Source organism: Maniola jurtina, chromosome 5 (assembly GCF_905333055.1).
Source record: "Maniola jurtina chromosome 5, ilManJurt1.1, whole genome shotgun sequence".
Classification (NCBI taxonomy): Eukaryota; Metazoa; Arthropoda; class Insecta; order Lepidoptera; family Nymphalidae; genus Maniola; species Maniola jurtina.
This window is the reverse complement of record NC_060033.1, coordinates 1,979,932-1,999,228: the sequence shown is the minus strand read 5'-3', so window position 1 is coordinate 1,999,228 and position 19,297 is coordinate 1,979,932. Positions and strand designations below refer to the sequence as shown.

Here is a 19,297-nt window from a genome sequence, read left to right as displayed (position 1 = left end):
GTACATTTGTGCCAGGTAATATGAATGAATTTTAGTTTTTAGTTAAGTTTTAGCACTGAGTGCTAAGTAAAATAAAATATTATTTTACTTTTCCACAAAAACCAAATGCAAGTAACATTCTCAAATTTAATATTTGACTCTCAAATTCAGTGCTGAAAGCTAATTAGGTATTATGTATGTAAAGGCGAGAGCGTTGTAAAGTGAATGTATTTTACCCGCTAAGCGTTGAGGCACGCTCCGTTGATAAAATCCGCGTGCATTTTTTATAACTTAGAAGCTATTTTATGAACTCGTCAAGTTTATTATACACTAGCTGATGCCCGCAGCTTCGCCCGCGTGGATTGGTCAGATCCCCTGCAGCATCAGGATTGAGGAGTTGGACTCCAAATTTTTTATGAAACAATGTCGCAAAGTTCCTCTATCGATTAAAAAAGAAATGACGCAAATCGGTTCAGAAATCTCGGAGATTTCGGTGTACATAGGTAGAAAAACACAACTCCCTTTTTGAAAGTCGGTTAAAAAAGTAGCCTATTTTACGCCCTGGTCAATCCTCTACTTGCCTGTGAAAGCCCCGTCAAAATCGGTTCAGCCGTTCCAAAGATTAGCCTTTTCAAACAGACAGACAGACAGACAGACAGACAAAAATTTTAAAAACGTGTGATTCAGTTATGGTATCGTTCAAATAACCATATGAGCTTAATATGAGGTAGTTATTTCGAAATTACAGACAGACACTCCAATTTTATTTATTAGTATATATTAGTATAGATTACTTCCCAGTCGCTATAATAAACTAAGCTGATTCCTAGTTCCATCTGAAACTGCGTCATTACTAGACTTGCCATCAGGTGGTAATAAGTTTTTGCATGGCTTTTTCCAAAAATGTTGCGTTACATTGACAATGAGTGCTCATTTATCATAGTTAAAGTCAAAGTCAAAATCATTTATTCAAAGTAGGTACAATTGTACTCCTTTCGATGGTCGAAATTGTTTTTGTACGATATAGTGGTGATGATTAATTACGTAACTTTAACTAAAGCTACGAGGGTTCCAAACGCGCCCAAGTCTGAGAAACTTCATAAACTTCTAAAACTAAGAAATTACGAAATAGCTAACAACTTAACACTTGATTTATCAGCATTTTTGTTTCAGAACTCAACTCGACTAAAACAACAGAGAGCTCATCAGACAATCAAGAAGATGTCCTCTACCAGAAAGACGTATCGTTCTCCGCCGAGCTAGAAGTAGCCCCGTCCAATAGACTTAGTAGATTTAATATAAGCGAAAGACATATCGACAATGGTAAGAGAAGACTAACAACACTGCCAACACTAATAGACACCGGTAAAGAACAGAGAGAATCCGATTATACTCTTACTGGGGAAAGATCTAAGGAAGTAGATGGATTGAAAAGTCTTATAGAAGATGGAGTGAGCAAAACAGATCTTAACATAATAGCGGATGATAAGGAGAAAGACGCGCTGGCAGAAGCGAATAAAATCAAAGTCACTACGCTTGGACCTAGTTTAGAGCAAAAAGTAAGTAAATTGACTCATTAATTTAGATTTCCAACTCAGATATGGACACTGAGTGTAAGTTTTTGAAAATTTTGTGATATTAGAGCTAATTATTTTATACAAAACTAACTAGATGATTTTCATGACTTCGTCCGTGTGTGTGGTGTAGATTTAGTAGTTTGGGGATAAAAGTAGCCTATATCACTTTACTTAAAAATATCACGTCGTTCCGTTGCTCTGTTACGCCGTAAAGACAAACCAAAAACCAACACACTTTCGTGTATAATATAATATATAAAGGTAGTAATGCGAAATTGTAATGGTTTTGTCCTTCAATCACACCGCAACCGAATAATGGATTGACGTGTTTTTTTCATAGATAATATAGTTAAAGACTTGAAAAGTGACAGGTTACTTTTATACCGGAAAAATCAAAGAGTTCCATGGAATTTGGATGAAGTCACGGTCATCTATAATATGAAGGCTACTTTTGAAATCAATATAAAAAGGTCGTCCCACACCAATTCCTACAAGGTCAAGCTCCAATACATTCCCCTATAGAGTACCTAATCGATACGACCCGAATAACTAAGCGTGCAAATAAAAAAATTACACACGCACAGTTCCACACCAATGAATAGGCACTGGAAGGAAATAATGGCATATCAGGGACACGAGGACTAAACCAACCTTGCGTAATGTTTTTGTACGTGGAGGTATCGATTGGGGCCTTAATGTTTTGGTATTGGATGTGTGACTTGTTTTGCAAAGAATAGGAGCAATTTAATCGTATATTTACTGTTTAAGAGTGCTTTTCTTTTCTCCTTTACGGAACCTGTTTCTTGTTCCATGTCAGTTATTATCATTCAAAAAATATCAAATCAAAAGTGCCCCTTTTATTGCAAAGGGGTTTACCTAGAGTAATCGATACGACCCAAGTAACTAAGCCTCCTAACTCCTGACCTAACCCTACGGGAAGTACCCTTAGGTTATCTTGACAGACACGACAGATGGACAGACGGATAGAAAAATATAAATAACTTATTTACTTGATTTGACATGTCCATGTGTGCAGGTGCCGGGCGGCACGCTGTCGCCGGCCAGGACGACGGCCGTGGAGAGCTGCCAGTGCAACACGTGCAACGCGGCCAGCTGCATATGCTCCACCACCAAGTGCAAGCCGAGTAAGTTACACATGTCCTAGTTCACGAAGACCATTTGGCTGTTTGTGTGAGTGCGCCACTTACACATTGTTATAGTGTGCGTGGCTCAGCTTCGACCGCGACGCGGTTTACGTTACGCACACAAATGCACTAACGCTTATCGGTACACTGACTACTACAACCAAGGATGAGCGGTCAATGTGCAATAGAATATCCATACTAGATCTAAAAATTATTATATTTATAGAGCCTCTAAGCTCATAGTTTAGTTGGCATGCTAAAAACTTTATTCTTCTCATTTTGAGAGGAGACGCGTGCTAAGTATAGTGCCCGACAGGTTGAGATGGCAACCGGGTTGGGGACGCCCGGCACACTCGTCGTGCTAACCTATTGTGTGTGAGCGCGGGCGACGTGCAGGTGTGCGGGAAGTGTCCCCGCCTCACACCCTGCTTGCCTTCTCAACATGTCGCGTACAGTAGTACCTAAGCTGGCGATGGGTTTTTGATGATGAAAGCGATGGCATATATCCTGAAGTACTAGATTTAAGTGTCCTGAGCGTTCATAGGTCTATAGTCCTGTACAAGTTAAAATAAAATTCCACAGAAAAGTAAGTATAGTGCGTTTCATCGGATAGTACCTATGGCGTTATGCTGGCTCCCATGTCTGTCCAAGTCATTGGCACGATATTTGCATAAGAAGACGCAGATTTTCATTTCATTCATTCAGGAAAATCAAATGAAAATAAACAAAATCTGCGTGTTCTCTTGCCAATATGGTGCCAATTACCACCCAACAGACAGGGGAGCCAACATAACGCCATAGGTTCTTTCCGATGAAACGCACTATACCTACATCCATGAGCTGAGCTCTTGGTTTTCAAGTCAAAGTCGCAGCCTGCGCCTTTCCACTACGATATCACAAAAACTCAATTAAAGTAACTTATCGAATATCAACTGATAGCGTTTCGAGAATAGCAATTACAGTTTTAAACTCTTCAAGTTTTCATAAGGGCTCGTACACATGGAGTGACACAACCGCTCTTCGTTAAAAGTTTTAGTCGTTAACAAGTGTTTGAAGTGGAGCGTGTAATTTTAATAGCTCAAATGCATGAAACAACAATTATTTTAGACTTAAGAGCTCGTTGGAGTATTACCTTTGCCTGTCGTAGGCGCTGGTAGTTTTATCTTCTTTCTTCGGTGGTATCGTATTATATAGATTGGATGAATGCTCATATTTAGTGCTTTTTGTCCGTTTACGTTTAATCAATTAAAAAAACGTTATATCCAAAAAGCCTGTGCCAGAAATCAAACCCGGTATCTGTCACTTATAATAAATAGCCCTATCCACTGCGCCCGCACCTACGAGATCTTCAAACATACCTATTCAATAACAAGCAGGTATACAAAAAAAAGCCGAGATAGCCTAGTGGTTAAACGTCCTTTTCGGGAGGCCGGTAATTCGATTTCGGGCATCTCTAACTTATCAGGTTTAGGTACAGTCAGCAATAAAGCTAGGTTTGCACCCGCCAGTACAAGCGACTATGGACGAGTGCAAACCTAGCTTCGTTGCTGACTGTACGTTTTAGCAATTAAATCACTTGCTATATCGGTGAAGGGAAACATCGGGAGGAAACCGACATGATTGGGAGTTCTCCGTAGAGACCCTGGGGCCATGGTGTCTTAGTACTAAAAATTCTTATGAGACATTTCACCGCGATTAATAGCCTCATCGTGTGACAGAAGGGCTGGCTCATTTTTCACACATCATTTCGGATCAGCCTGGCTGTCCAGTGCGGAAATGCAACCAGTATTCTTGGCACCATTACACGTGGGCATGATTTGTATAGTCACACTCACACTAATATTATAAAGGCGAAAGTTTGTGTGTATGTGTGTAAAACCTAAATCCACGCGGACGAAGTCGCAGGCGTCAGCTAGTAAATAGATAAGGTTACTGTAATATTTTCAATTAAAAAAAACATTTGGATGATCAAAAAAAAAATGATTTTACGTTTGGTACATTTCAAAGTGTAGGTATCGTTATTTTGTATCGGATCGTTATTTGATCGCCATTGTGAAAACGCTTTCAGAATACATTGTACATTTTAGATTCAGAGATTGTAATATCGATCAGGAAATTCCAATTATAGAATAAAATTAGCTTTGGCTTTTACCAGCTTTTACAAAGTCATAAATTTAGATTAGCTTTCTTAGGTCTCATACACACTGGATGGTGTCACACTTGTTAAAAAAACAACAAGTGCGTGTCAGAACCTCAAAAGCCAAAACACGCGTAAGGTATCGTGGTTCCGTAGTTATCCTTGTTGCTAAAAACGTCAACGGTCGTTATAATTTCATAAATAGTATTTTCTTTTTAACCCCCGACCCAAAAAGAGGGGTGTTATAAGTTTGACGTGTGTATCTGTGTGTCTGTGTATCTGTGTATCTGTGTGTCTGTGTATCTGTGTATCTGTCTGTGGCATCGTAGCGCCTAAACGAATGAACCAATTTTAATTTAGTTTTTTTTGTTTGAAAGGTGGCTTGATCGACAGTGTTCTTAGCTATAATCCAAAAAAATTGGTGCAGCCGTTTAAGAGTTATCAGCTCTTTTCTAGTTTTCTTGTAGAAAAGAAGGTTACATAACCGTTAGGTTCATAATATTATGTCAATTGACAAATGTCAGTCAAGATGGACGTTGAATTGATACATAATTATTTATTTGAAAATGATGTTTTGGAAAACTCTGATACTTTGGATCGTAGACGCGGAATAGTCCAAGAAAATTGGTTCAGCCGTTTGAAAGTTATCAGGTCTTTTCGGTCTTTTCTAGTTACTGTAACTTCACTTGTCGGGGGTGTTATAAATTTTTAATTTACACTTGTTTTAGAAATAATTTTTGAAGTCGGATGAATAGTTTCGGAGATTGCCTCCTACATCCCAACTTTATTAGTATTACCCAAATGCATTAGAACTCTTGAATTTGAATCGGTAGGTGAATTCACCAATACTTGGGTATAAAATTTGAAATTATTTTAAGAAAAGTTACTTAATTAATTAACAGTTGGGTTTTAATAATAGGTAATATTATAATGACCAGTTTCGATAACCGCCACCTGTGTACTAGCCCTTAGTCGAAAGAACATGAAAACCCTATAACTTTTTATAATACTTGTAAACATAAAACAAGGTAAGGTATAATAATTATTACACTTCTGCTGTCAGTATTCTGTAATTTAGAGACTCATTTAGAGGGGTCTCTCCGTCACTCGCTTCATACAAACGTAGTTCCAATTTCATTTGAATATTAAGCTACCAAAGTCCATGAAATTTTACAGACATACTCTAGAAACTAATATCTATGCCTGTGGATTTCCAGATTTCTGTTGAAATATTCGTTTTCAAAGTTACGCGGTCTTAAAAATTCACATACAAATCTTTGAGCCCCTGTAATTTTAAAACTACATATTTTTCGAAAAATCTAAACACCACAGGCACAGATAATAGTTTCCAGAATATGTCTGCAAAATTTCACGGACTTTGGTTGCTTAATATTGAAATGAAATTGGAACTACGATTGTATGGAGTAAGTGACGGAGAGAGCCCTGTTTACATCACAAGAAAGACTTGGCAAAGTAAAACAAAAGTAATTTACTTTTTATAAGCAACAGCGAGAAAGTGGCTTGGGTAGACTAGGTATACATCAAAGATGTGTATTTTGTTGGTGACAAAAAGTACAAGTGTAAATTAAAAATTTATAACACCCCCGACGATCCAAAGTATTTGAGTTTTCCAAAACATCATTTTTAAATAAATAATTATGTATTTAGGCAACGTCCATCTTGACAGCTTGACATTTGTCTATTGACATAATATTATGAACCTAACGGTTATCTAACCTTCTTTTCTACAAGAAAACTAGAAAAGAGCTGATAACTCTTAAACGGCTGAACCAATTTTTTTAGATTATAGCTAAGAACACTCTCGATCAAGCCACCTTTCAAACAAAAAAAACTAAATTAAAATCGGTTCATTCGTTTAGGCGCTACGATGCCACAGACAGATACACAGATACACAGATACACAGATACACAGATACACAGATACACAGATACACAGACACACAGATACACAGATACACACGTCAAACTTATAACACCCCTCTTTTTGGGTCGGGGGTTAAAAACGTTATTAACTGTATTCACAACAGTAGGCTTAGTATAAGAGTGTACATCTCACTTACGTTGTTGATATAATCTCGAATCACATTGGCTACAATTTTTTTGAAACATTTAATATGGCGACTATTTGACGGCATTTTAGTTCGGTTTTTTGCAGAACAGTCGTGTTTTACCCTACTACGACAAAGCTAAAAGAAAGGGTTATGATATTAGCGGTCTAAGTATGTATGTATGTTTATATTCAAATTCTGTGTGTTCTACCATAGCGCCTAAACTACTCCTTAAAAATTTACCTAACGGAAGTTACATAATAAAGTGGGGTTCTTCAAAAATGTTTTTTTTTTTTGCTATTGTATTGAGTGGGATGTCAAATGAAAGAGGAGAAAATTTTGAGTTCATGAATATAAATGTACTACAACATTAAAGTATACCAAGCGATAGAACAACAATTTTACTATAATATTTCAACCTTTATTAAGACGATTCTAGTAGTCGGGGCTAAGTTTTCAACTTTATCCTCTTTAATTGCTATTCGTATAGAAATAATCGGAGCCTCCAACAACAAATTGGCTCTTACTGAAACAATTTCAGGACTGGGACCTCTCCCCTCGCCCCACCCTTAATCCGCCACTGGTGAACACTGACCAGGCCATAAATCAATTTACAGTGAACTTAAGTCGCCTACGAATTGCTACGGAGTGTTTACTTTTATGTTATCTCAAGAGAATCCTAAGACGTGTCAGTCCATTACTCTTGCTGACTTGCAGGTTTTTAAAACTCTGCCTTGTAGGGGATCCACGTCCTCGCCTACACTCATATACCATGACAAGCGCAACTGGGTGCAAAAGAGACTTCTAGACGACCATACAAAAAACATAAAAAAACAACATAAAACACAACAACACAAAACAAACAACAAGTACAAAAAGACATAAAGTATATACATACATATGTACATACTTGAATCCGTCTGTTAGAAATATATAATTACTCCCACCTATCAAATATGTATAGTTATAGATCAAGGTAAAGTATTTACAAATTTTGGGTCTTAAAGAAAAATGTATATAGGGTCTATTATTTCTATGAAATTTTAGTTTTAACACGATAATAGTAAAAGTAGAAAACTTTTTAATTGGCTACGAAAGACAGCTACGGAGCGCTCCATGTGCTACGGCGTAGCACTTTTAGTTGGAAACTACGAGAGTTTTTGAGTGCATGATTCGTGTAGGCCTGCAGTTCGAGCATTATAACGATGTCGGACTTCTTTGACTTTATCACGATAAAGAAAAGTTGATGACTCTTATTTACTACTAGCGATCCGCCCCGGCTTTTCTCGGGTAGCTTATTACAATTTCACAAAGTCTCTAATTTTTTGGAAATAAAATATAGCCTATGTAGCTTTCTATTGGTGAAAGAATTTTCAAAATCGGTTCAGTAGTTCAAGAGATTACTTCCTACAAACAAACTTACAAAGTTTACCTCTTTGTAATATTAGTATAGACTAGCTTATGCCCACGACACCTGTGTATAATTTATAGCCTTTAATATATTTATGCATTTGGGAATAATGTAGCTATCAATCGTGAAAACATTCAAAATCGGGGATTACCAAGTCCAATCCTTTATTCTTCATATAAAAGTTATTTGACGATTGAAAAATCGGACCCTATCTTTTTTAACCCCCGACCCAAAAAGAGGGGTGTTATAAGTTTGACGTGTGTATCTGTGTGTCTGTGTATCTGTGTATCTGCCTGTGGCACCGTAGCGCCTAAACTAATGAACCGATTTTAATTTAGTTTTTTTGTTTGAAAGGTGGCTTGATCGAGAGTGTTTTTAGCTATAATCCAAGAAAATCGGTTCAGCCGTTTGAAAGTTATCAGCTCTTTTCTAGTTACTGTAACCTTCACTTGACGGGGGTGTTATAAATTTTTAATTTACCCTTGTCTCTTATACATTTAGATATGGAAATATGGATATAGATTTGTTGATTAAATATCTCCAAAATTGGTAGAGGTACCTACTCGGAGCTGCTAAACGGTGTGTGGTAGTTTAGTATAAATGTAGTCAACCGGAAGTGGGTCGCCGCAGCGGAAGCTGTGCAGTAATGGCGGTGTACGTCTTCCGGTGTGCCGCACTACACATTATGCTTCACTATACGTCACTGAACTGTTGAGTATAACATATAATATAATGTATGTTATAACTACTTGGTCCCCGGCTTCACTTAGGTAGAAGTTTTGTGAATCTTGGTTTATTATCCGACCATACTCCATGCTAATATTGTAAATGCGAAAGTATGTCTTTTGGTCTATCTGTGTGATAGCTTTTCAAGGCCCAACAGTTTAACCGATATTGATAATATATCGTACAGAGTTAGCTTACATACCGAGGAAGGACATAGGCTACTTTTTATCCCAGACAATCAAAAAGTTCCCACCGGATTCTTAAAGGTCCATCCGTTTAACCGATTTATATGAAACTAGAGTATGCCCGCGACTTCGTCCGCGTGGATTTCTGTTTTTAAAGATCCCATGGGAACTATTTGATTTTCAGGGATAAAAAGTCGCCTATGTCAATTACAGGGACGCAAGCTACCTCGGTTCCAAATTTCATGCAAATCGGTTAAGCGGATGGGTATTTAGGAATCTTATATCCCGGAGATGGACATAGGCTACTTTTTATTCCGGAAAATCAAAGAGTCGTGGGAACTCTTTGATTTTCCGGGATAAAAAGTCCATCTCCAGGATATAAGCTAACTCTGTACCAAATTTCGTCAAAATCGGTTAAACTGTTGGGCCGTGAAAATGTAGCATACAGACAGACAGACACACTTTCGTATTTATAATATTAAGTATGGATTTGGTATAGAGGTAGTTTGCATCTCGGAAATTGACATGGGCAACTTTTTATCCCGGAAATTTTGAAATTCAAATTGAATTTGAAAAAAAAATTTAAATATTCTGGCAACCCTATCCCATGCTTTGTATGAATTTAATTTAAAAATTATTACAATATACAATATGCATATCATACATACGATATGCATGTATGATAAGGTGTTTGTATGGCAGCAGAAGTTTCAATCGCATGTTCTCCTACAATAAATTGTAAAAGGTAAAATGATTACCTATTTAATTAATCTGTGGATGTTCCTTTGTAATCATAGATATGTTTTGTAATTAATAAAGCAAGTTGTTAAGCTCCACTATACACACACACACACACACACACATATCTACCATGAGTAGGTACTGCACGTGATGCTATATTACTCCAATAATAAAAGTTTCCCGAGAGGGACACTGCAGCCTTCGATGGAACAACCTTAGGGATGTCACTTTAGTACATTTATTTATTTTATTTATATATTTTATTAAACTTTAATAATGTACAGGGAATTTTTACGTAGTAATAAGTTATTAATGTAAAAACTGTATATTTACATTAAGTTATTTATTTGTCGTTACTGCCCGGCTAGCATGGGCAGTAGATAAAAATTATATCCCCGATTATATCCACTGATTTCTATGACATCAGTGGATATAATCGGGGGATATAATTTTTATCTACTGCCCATGCTAGCCGGGCTGGTAGAATGTTCCTACTACATAATTTGTATAGTCGATAGTAAATTAGCTTTACTATTTTAACAACAATTTCCAGCTAGTCATAATTTCGCTGACTTTTATAAACGTAAGACCTACATCTTGTAAGTGTAAGTAGACCTTGTAGTTTTATTATGTCAAAACGACATTCAATCGGGTGGTAAATATGATCGATGTAACAACTGATATGTGATCTAATATATAGGTATATGCTACTGTGTATGATATTCATTATAAGTTTTCGTTTTTAATTTTAATTTATGAACTTTAATTCTTAAATAGTCTAACTATTAAATAAACCAATGAATGAGGGAGGCTTTGTTCCGTCAGATCATCACTGTGGAAGTTTCTTTTTCAAAATGGATAACTTTGGACTTGACTTCATCGAATAAAAATATATCACAGTTACACCAAACAGCAAAAGCACGTAAATAAAAGTACAAAATATAAATTAATTAACAGAAATAATTGGCAACCCTAGATACGTAGTGGTAGAGTATTTTTCGATTACCGCGCCCTCGCAGGCTTGGTATTGAAGAATGCGGGCTTGAATTATATTAAGTGATATCGAGGGGCTTGATCTATAAGTTCCTGCATGCTTGTCCTGCTCTGCTCTCGATGTTAAGACTACCTAATACATGTACATAAGACTATTATTTTTCCATACAGTATATTTCTCATAAAGTGGACCTTATATCACTGTAGTTATATCAATAATATAGCTTATTATGCACTAGTGCAGTTCTTTAAATAATAAACTAATTCAACAAAGAATCAAAAATACGCCTTTGATTACTGCAGACTATCTGACGCCCGCGACTTCGTCAGTGTGAATTACAGTTTAAAAAATCCAAGTCAGTTTCCATCCATGTGAAAAATCGCACTTGCTCAGTTGTGGCGTGATTGAAGGACAAACCAAACAACTACACACACTTTTGCATTTACAATGATGAAAATCCTGGAAATTATTATCTTTCTTAGAAAACGAACATTTCATAAATAAAAAAATAATAAATAGTAGATTCATTTTGATTTTTAAGAATTTTATATACCCAGTGACACTCGCGTCATCAAGACAAATCTAATGACTTATCATTTATCAAAATCGGTCGATCCGTTTAGTAGTTACGAGTGGATATAGAAACGGACATACATACATAACAAACCCTTAACCCTCCTTTTGGGCTTCGCAGTCGCGTGAAAACAAATAAAAGACATTTTTTCGAGCCCAGTTTTTTGACCTTTTGACCGAGTTTCAAGGGACAACCCTATAAATATTCCTTGTTCAGAATCGAGTTGCGAAATTCCGCGAATCAGAAGTGGTTCGTGCGAAAGTTTCTTCCAAACCAATATTTACCAACTCTTCGGCTGCAGCTGTTGTGCGCAATCAAAATAACTTTTCAATAGAAATATATAGAATACATATACCTACTACCTACATCTATACAGACGTAGGTTAACGAGTGTAAATTAAAAATTTATAACACCCCCGACAAGTGAAGGTTACAGTAACTAGAAAAGAGCTGATAACTTTCAAACGGCTGAACCGATTTTCTTCGATTATAGCTAAGAACACTATCGATCAAGCCACCTTTCAAACAAAAAAAAAACTAAATGGAAATTGGTTCATTCGTTTAGGAGCTACGATGCAACAGACAGATACACACGTCAAACTTATAACACCCCTCTTTTTGGGTCGGGGGTTAAAAACACTGCAAACAAAGCGCAGGCTAACGTAGATTGCGGCTGTAAACGACGCCACCTTCCACCGCGTGCTTATAATAAGCAATAAGGGTCGCCCATTGTAATTTCACATTAACTCCTGCTGTTTTTATGAGGCTTCGTTGGGATAACCTGTAGTAATCTTGTTAAGTAACTGGAAGGTTTTGTGAATAAACAATTTTATTCACATAGCAGCTATCACACTTCACACTAATATTATAAAGGCGAAAGTTTGTATGTGTGTGTGTGTGTGTGTGTGTGTATGTTTGTTACTCCTTCACGCAAAAACTACTGAACGGATTTGGCTGAAATTTGGAATGGAGATAGATAATATCCTGGATTAGCACATAGGCTACTTTTTATCCCGGAAAATCAAAGAGTTCCCACGGGATTTCAAAAAAACCTAAATCCACGCGGGCGAATTCGCGAGCATCGGCTAGTTTTTAATAAAAATTGAAACATATTTGTCGTTTATGCCTTGTGACGTCATTGTTCGCCTTCCGAACAGCGTGACATTAAATAATAAGTAACTATGTTAAGAATAAATTAAAAAATCATGATTTTTATTTATTTATTCTCATTAATAATATTTTCTAGCCCCATAAACTACCGCTAGGTATACCAAACATCACATCACAGTCCAAGACCATATTTCGGCCGTCAAAAAGTTAACTGTTCATACTGCTCTATCCATTCACTACCCTATCGGGTGGTTATTATAAGCCATTCTATAATTAATGCGGAAGTGTGTTTGTTTGTTGGTTTGTTCTTCAATCATACCGCAACGGAGCAACGAATGATATGATTTTTTGCATGGATAGATACCCAGTGAAACTCTACAGAGTGGCAAAGTTCTATTCTGAAAAATTAAAGAGTTCTTACGGGATTATTAAAAATCTAAATCTACAGTTATATGACCACGTACTTATTTTTTCTCATTTAATCCACCACATGACCCTAATCTCAAAGTTTGGAGTGTTTGATTTCCGTGGTGAATGCGAAACCAACAAAACAACAGTGTTTCCCGCCAAAGTTCGACTGGAACTCTGTTTTTATCAACTGAAACGCTGTTTAACCCTATGTTAACTTTAAAGTTTATACTTGTGTTTGGTGTCCTTCATGAATAGCCACTTTTTAACCCCCGACCCAAAAAGAGGGGTGTTATAAGTTTGACGTGTCTCTGTGTATCTGTCTGTGCCATCGTAGCTCCTAAACTAATGAACCGATTTTAATTTAGTTTTTTTTAATTTGAAAGGTGGCTTGATCAAGAGTGTTCTTAGCTATAATGTAAGAAAATCGGTTCAGCCGTTTGAAAGTTATCAGCTCTTTTCTAGTTACTGTAACCTTCACTTGTTGGGGGTGTTATAAATTTTTAATTTACACTTGTGTGTAGTAAAAAGCAGTAGTTTTTAAGTAAACATAAATCGCTATAGTTCGGGTAGTGAATTCCTGCGCTGATTGTTTTTCAAGTTAAATTAAATCTCCTGTCGTATGGAGATTTTTAAAACGATGTTTTAAACTATGTTTCACGGTTGACTTGCATTATTAACACTCACACTCTAAGGTTTATATTTCCCTACCATTATATTTTTATCTATCTATTGTTGAGTACTCAGTGGTAACCATCGACGGTGGTAACACGACAGTGTCTATAATTATTATAATAATCATCTATCCTTCCCATATTTTTGCTGAAAATCAGTTTCTTTCTAGCCCTTTAACTTGAATAGTTATACTAAGGTTGAAATTTATAGAGCGCACTTTGAGTTTGCTCAGACCTAAGAGAGTGTAAACGAGACAGCGTTATACCGCTGGCATAAATCTATCTCGTTTTAACTGAAACTTAAGACTGAGCTAAGTCAAAGTATGCTCTATACATCTTACCCTAAAAAATCCTTTTAAATCCTCACTAGGTTACAGGTTACGTGGATTACAGTAACAATATAGTGAACAATGTGTGAGTAAGTTTGGTTTAAAAAGAGTCTAAAAAAGGATAACCCTAAAATTTTGGTTCACAGATTCTAAAATCGTAACTCCTCGTTTCTCCGGCGCATCTTGGCTGGCTCTGCGCGCGCTCCGCGGCGCGTACAAGCGCGTGCGATTACGACTGCGCGTGCGACCCGAGCGCGCGCGCGGCGTGCTGCTGCTCACTGGCGAGCACGACGACCTGTCTGGGGACTATCTTGCGCTGATACTGAGGAACGGACATGTGGAACTGAGGTAAGTATTTCATGATACAGTCGCAAAGCAAGCAGTCTAAGAAGGTGCAACATGGCAGTCTGCGCAAGTACAGTCAAGGACACAAAGGTCTGCTGAGATTGGTTTTCATGACTCCGTACCCAAAGGATAAAAACGGAGCCCTATTAATTTCACTCTGTTGCCTGTATGTCTGTCTGTCCGTCCGTCTGTCTGTCTGACGGATTATGTCACAGGTCTCTAGCTCCTTGACGAAATGAGTAACGCACCTGAAATTTTGGCATTTGTTTAAAACGTTTAACTCAATATTGAGTTAGAAATTCAATTAAATTATTTATGTAGATACATGTGTGATTTGTGATACATAATATACGACTCGTGTTCAGATCGGACTACTTGTTTTGCGACCACTATAGAGGAATGTGGGCCAAGACGAGCCCAATAAACTAAAATTAAAATATTTAACTTTTATATTGGAGTACTGTATCATATTTTAGGAATTTAGGAAAAAAACGAAAGTCCCAACGCCCAAAAACTACAAAATAAAGTAACAAAAAAATTGTTGCGTGCCTCAATAATTACAGGATAAAATATGGGTTCAATATTTTTAATCATTTTCGGGACCCGGTTCCGGGATACACGATGTTTCATACAACTCGTTACACGCCCCTGGAGGGTTTTGGGTTTTTACATACAAGTTACAAACGTGAGACGGAATTAATTACAAAATGAGTTACAAGGGTTAATTTTTTTTATCACACGCCGTTTCAGCACACGTTTTTTATTTGTTAATCGTTTATGTGTAGATTTTTTGTTCAATATAAAGCTATGTAAATTGTTTACCATGTACAGAACTAATTAACCCATAACCCATCGAATTTGAATGAAGAATGAAGCGCGATTGAAGATGTATGGGGAGATAGAAGACTTTGTGGCAACACCTAGGTCCTAGACATTCTCATTCTAACTCTGAGAAGAGAACCGTACTCAGTAGTATGCCGGCGGTGGATTGTGATGCTGATAATGATGATAAAATTACTTTCCGTATGTTTATAGGTACATTAACTTCGGCCGTAACTCAGACCACATATAAAAAGAATGTATGATTGAAACGATCAATCCATCATTTACGGATGTTACAATTCATTTAAGAATGGGTCTTGGGTTCCGTATTTCCGTACCATCATAAAAGAAATAACACTCAAGTATTTTTTTTTAAATTCCTGTCGGACTTTTTGAGATTTTTATAATTTGGCTTAAAAATATCACCACATTTTCCATGCAATGGCGTGCAAATATTTCATACAACTACCTAATATTGAATTCACATTAGGTAAGCAGTATGTTGGGAACTTTTTGGCTGAGATTAATTATACCACTGTTTTTGGGCACACATATTTATTGTGATTTTACAATGGCTGGATAAAAACTAGGTAACAGTATGTAAGTCGTCGGGGTTCTTATTAACACTGTACGACACGTCACCTCGACACACATACACACACACATCCGAGCGGAGCGAACACAGTAATTAAGAAGACCATCAGATGTCCTAAGAAACTATTTGTCCCAGGTTCGACTGCGGCAGCGGCGCGGGAGTGCTGCGATCACCAGAACCAGTTCACTTGGGGAGGTGGAACACCATATCCGTGTACCGGCATCGCTGGGACGCCTGGCTCAAGCTGAACAACGGGAAACGGGTCCGAGGCAGGTCCAAGGTAAATAAAAGAAAAAAACGTTTATTTTTTTACAGCTGTGCCTTTTACCTATTACCTACGTAAACATACCTACATAAAGTATATCAGCAGATAATAGGAGAGGAGAGGGATATAAGGAATTCATATTAAAATTCATTAATGTAGCCTCATTGGGTGACAGAAGGACTGACTCATGTTTTGCGCAAAGGATCAACCTGGCTGTACAGCGTGTAAATGCATTTTTGGCACCATGCCACTTGGGCATTATTTGGACAGTAATAATTACCTCTTACAAGATCGGGCTAAATTATTATTGAATAAAAAAACCAGCCAAGTGCGAGTCAGACTTGCGAACCGAGGGTTCCGCACTCGGGTATTCTTTCGACATTTTACACGATAAATCAAAAACTATTATGCATAAAAATAAATAAAAATCTGTTTTAGAATGTGCAGGTAAAGCCCTTTCATATTATGATACCCTACTTGGTATCATACTTTGAAAATGGAAAATACTAATATTGGTTCATGGACACATTTTAATTACTTTTTTGTGATGTAGCTACAAATTCAGTTTTCTGATTTTTTCCTTTACTTGTGCTATAAGACCTACTTACCTGCCAAATTTCATGATTCTAGGTCAACGGGAAGTACCCTATAGATTTTTTTTGACAGACGCAACACACGGACAGATGGACAGACAGACAGACGCACAGACGGACAGACAGACAGACAGCAAAGTGATCCTATATGGCTCCCTTTTTCCTTTTGAGATAGGTAGGAATAAAGCACGTCTAGAATAATAAACCAATATAAGCAAAATAATAACAATAAACCACAATAAAGCTTGTCGCAATTAAAGCTAAAGTATACACAGTTGCCTGCAATTATCACAAACCAGACACTTCTGAAGTTTAAAGGACTTTTTGTTCCCTTTTGTCTGAAAATGTCTACTGAAATTTAAAAAGAGACCGATGTTTCGGAGGTGCGGTGCGGACAAATTTGTTTTGCACAAGTTTTATATAGATACTTTGTAATTTAATTTTAATATGGCGCTAATGGAGATTTATCCAGCTCAAAAAGTTCAATGATTTTTTTTATTGCAAGATAGGCTTGCACTTGGCGACAATAATGCATAGTAAAAAGCGATGATGAGGTCTAGATTGGAGTGCACTTATTCAGCAGATGCCTACGTTTCACTCTTGCTCCTATCTATATAAAATACTTATACGTGGCAGAAAACATGATCGCCAAACATTTTTACATCTTAGCGGTTTGTATTAAAAAAGAGCAAAAACTTTTCGTACAAATACTACCATATATTTTAAATTGATATTATTGCATTTACCTACCTACTTACTTAGATGTTACTTTTAAATCTTTACTCCCAGAATTGGGAACCACCTCCTTTTTGGCAGTTGGTTAAAAAAGGACGAGGTTTTTTTTGGTTAATCATATGATGGGTTCCCAGGGCCTTTCGCATATTACTCGACCCAGAGTAGGTACCTACCAATTATTTATAGTCAGATTTCAGCTCTTTAATTTGACTCGGTCACCTATCTACGACTAGAATTAGCGGTTTTGGTTCACTGTTGCAACTAATAATATACGAATTAGCAAAAAAAGTTATATCAACCAGTTTCAATAGGTAATAGGTACTTAAATGCAGCCAGCCAGTATTCTTGGCACCATTCCACGCGGGCATGATTTGTATAGTTATTAGATTAACTTTAAGTTTTATTGTAATATTTTATTTAAAAAATATATATAATAAAAAAGGTAATAGCTTAATCTATAAAAGTTATAAGTCTACTGTGTGGGCGCCTTGAGGAATCATTTGCTCCGTTCAAAGGTTTTCGCTTTACGGAATATTAAAAGAAAATAGTAGAGAATCTTTGAGAGAGCTTAAGTAGTACTTCTTTTAATTAATTAATTCTACATCTTTCTTGCTTCGAGCTATTTCTTGAAATCCAGATCCAATAAGCTAATTATAAAACGGCAAGTATAAGAAAATTAAAATTATTTCTCGGTAACTAGAAACTTAAGTTTAAAGAAAATCATTTATCAGTTAGGTATACTGGAACTCCGGAAAACATATTTAGTTTTAGTAATTATTCCACGTCGTGAGTTGTTTCAATACCTATGTTCGTTATAGACTTTCTTTGTTTTTCTAATGAAACCGGGTTTTTTAATTAGAAAGGCAATAATGTGAAGATGGTTTTAGATCACTAAAATTAAGCACATCTTTTTTTTAGCGTTGTAGCACACGCAGAGTATCCGCTAGTCTAGAATTTAAGTAAACCCTTCTTAACAAAATTTCACATAAAATAAATTACGTACCCAAATCCCAAACTTATACGTTCCCGTAAAGTGAGTCGTCTCATTCCACATTCACAGAGTTCAAATAAAAACACCGTCCCAGGTTAAATGGGTAAAGGGGCTGCGAGGGAGGTCCCTGACTCGCCTATAACTCGGGTACAACTTTCCAAGGTAGTAAGAAACTTTCCCGGATTACAAGATTGCGATACGGATTTGATACCATAGATATGGTAGGCAATATAAGTAGGTGCCTATAGCTTACTAGCTCTAAATTAATATAGAAAGAATTTTAAGAAATTCCACCGGGGCAGATCAACTGTTATGTTGGCTCCCCTGTCTGTTGGGTGGTCATTGGCACCATATTGGCATGAGAAGACGCAGATTTTGTTTATTTTCATTTCATTCATTCAGGAAAATCAAATGAAAATAAACAAAATCTGCGTCTTCTTATGCAAATATGGTGCCAATGACTTGGACAGACAGGGGAGCCAACATAACGACATAGGTACTATTCGTTAAAACGCACTATAGTTCATCCAATAGAGTTGAAACTTTATACGGCCATTGCGTGAAGCGACCAATAGTACAACCAATTTAGGTAGATATGTGCGGAGCACTTATTAGAATCATATGACGTAACTTACGCTGGTTTATCTATTTCATCATCAAAAAAAAATCAGAATTTCAATATTCCGTTTTTACCGTTCACTTTTGTTATTATTCGCAGAAACGACCATAAAGCAGGCGCAATGGCTGGTAGCACTGTTAAACAAAGTTCCTCTTTAAAAAAAACAAGCATTACTCATCCAAGTTCCTCATTAAAAATATTCGTGTCTCGTACTAGAGGGAAACTGAAACGACAAAAGACTTTAGCGCAGGTAGTAAGGTATAAGCGGCGGCG

At 36.8% G+C, this 19,297-nt stretch overlaps 1 protein-coding gene across 2 annotated transcripts in view; it reads left to right on the top strand.

Annotated features, from left to right (window-relative positions):
* LOC123865443 overlaps positions 1-19,297 on the top strand; it is a 126,737-nt gene that overhangs the window by 89,817 nt on the left and 17,623 nt on the right. For both annotated transcript variants that reach the window (XM_045906466.1, XM_045906467.1), the window contains 4 exons: positions 1,153-1,538; positions 2,593-2,701; positions 14,206-14,407; positions 15,957-16,101. In XM_045906466.1, the coding sequence (XP_045762422.1) occupies positions 1,153-1,538; positions 2,593-2,701; positions 14,206-14,407; positions 15,957-16,101 (842 nt within the window). The remainder of the gene's footprint in view (positions 1-1,152; positions 1,539-2,592; positions 2,702-14,205; positions 14,408-15,956; positions 16,102-19,297) is intronic.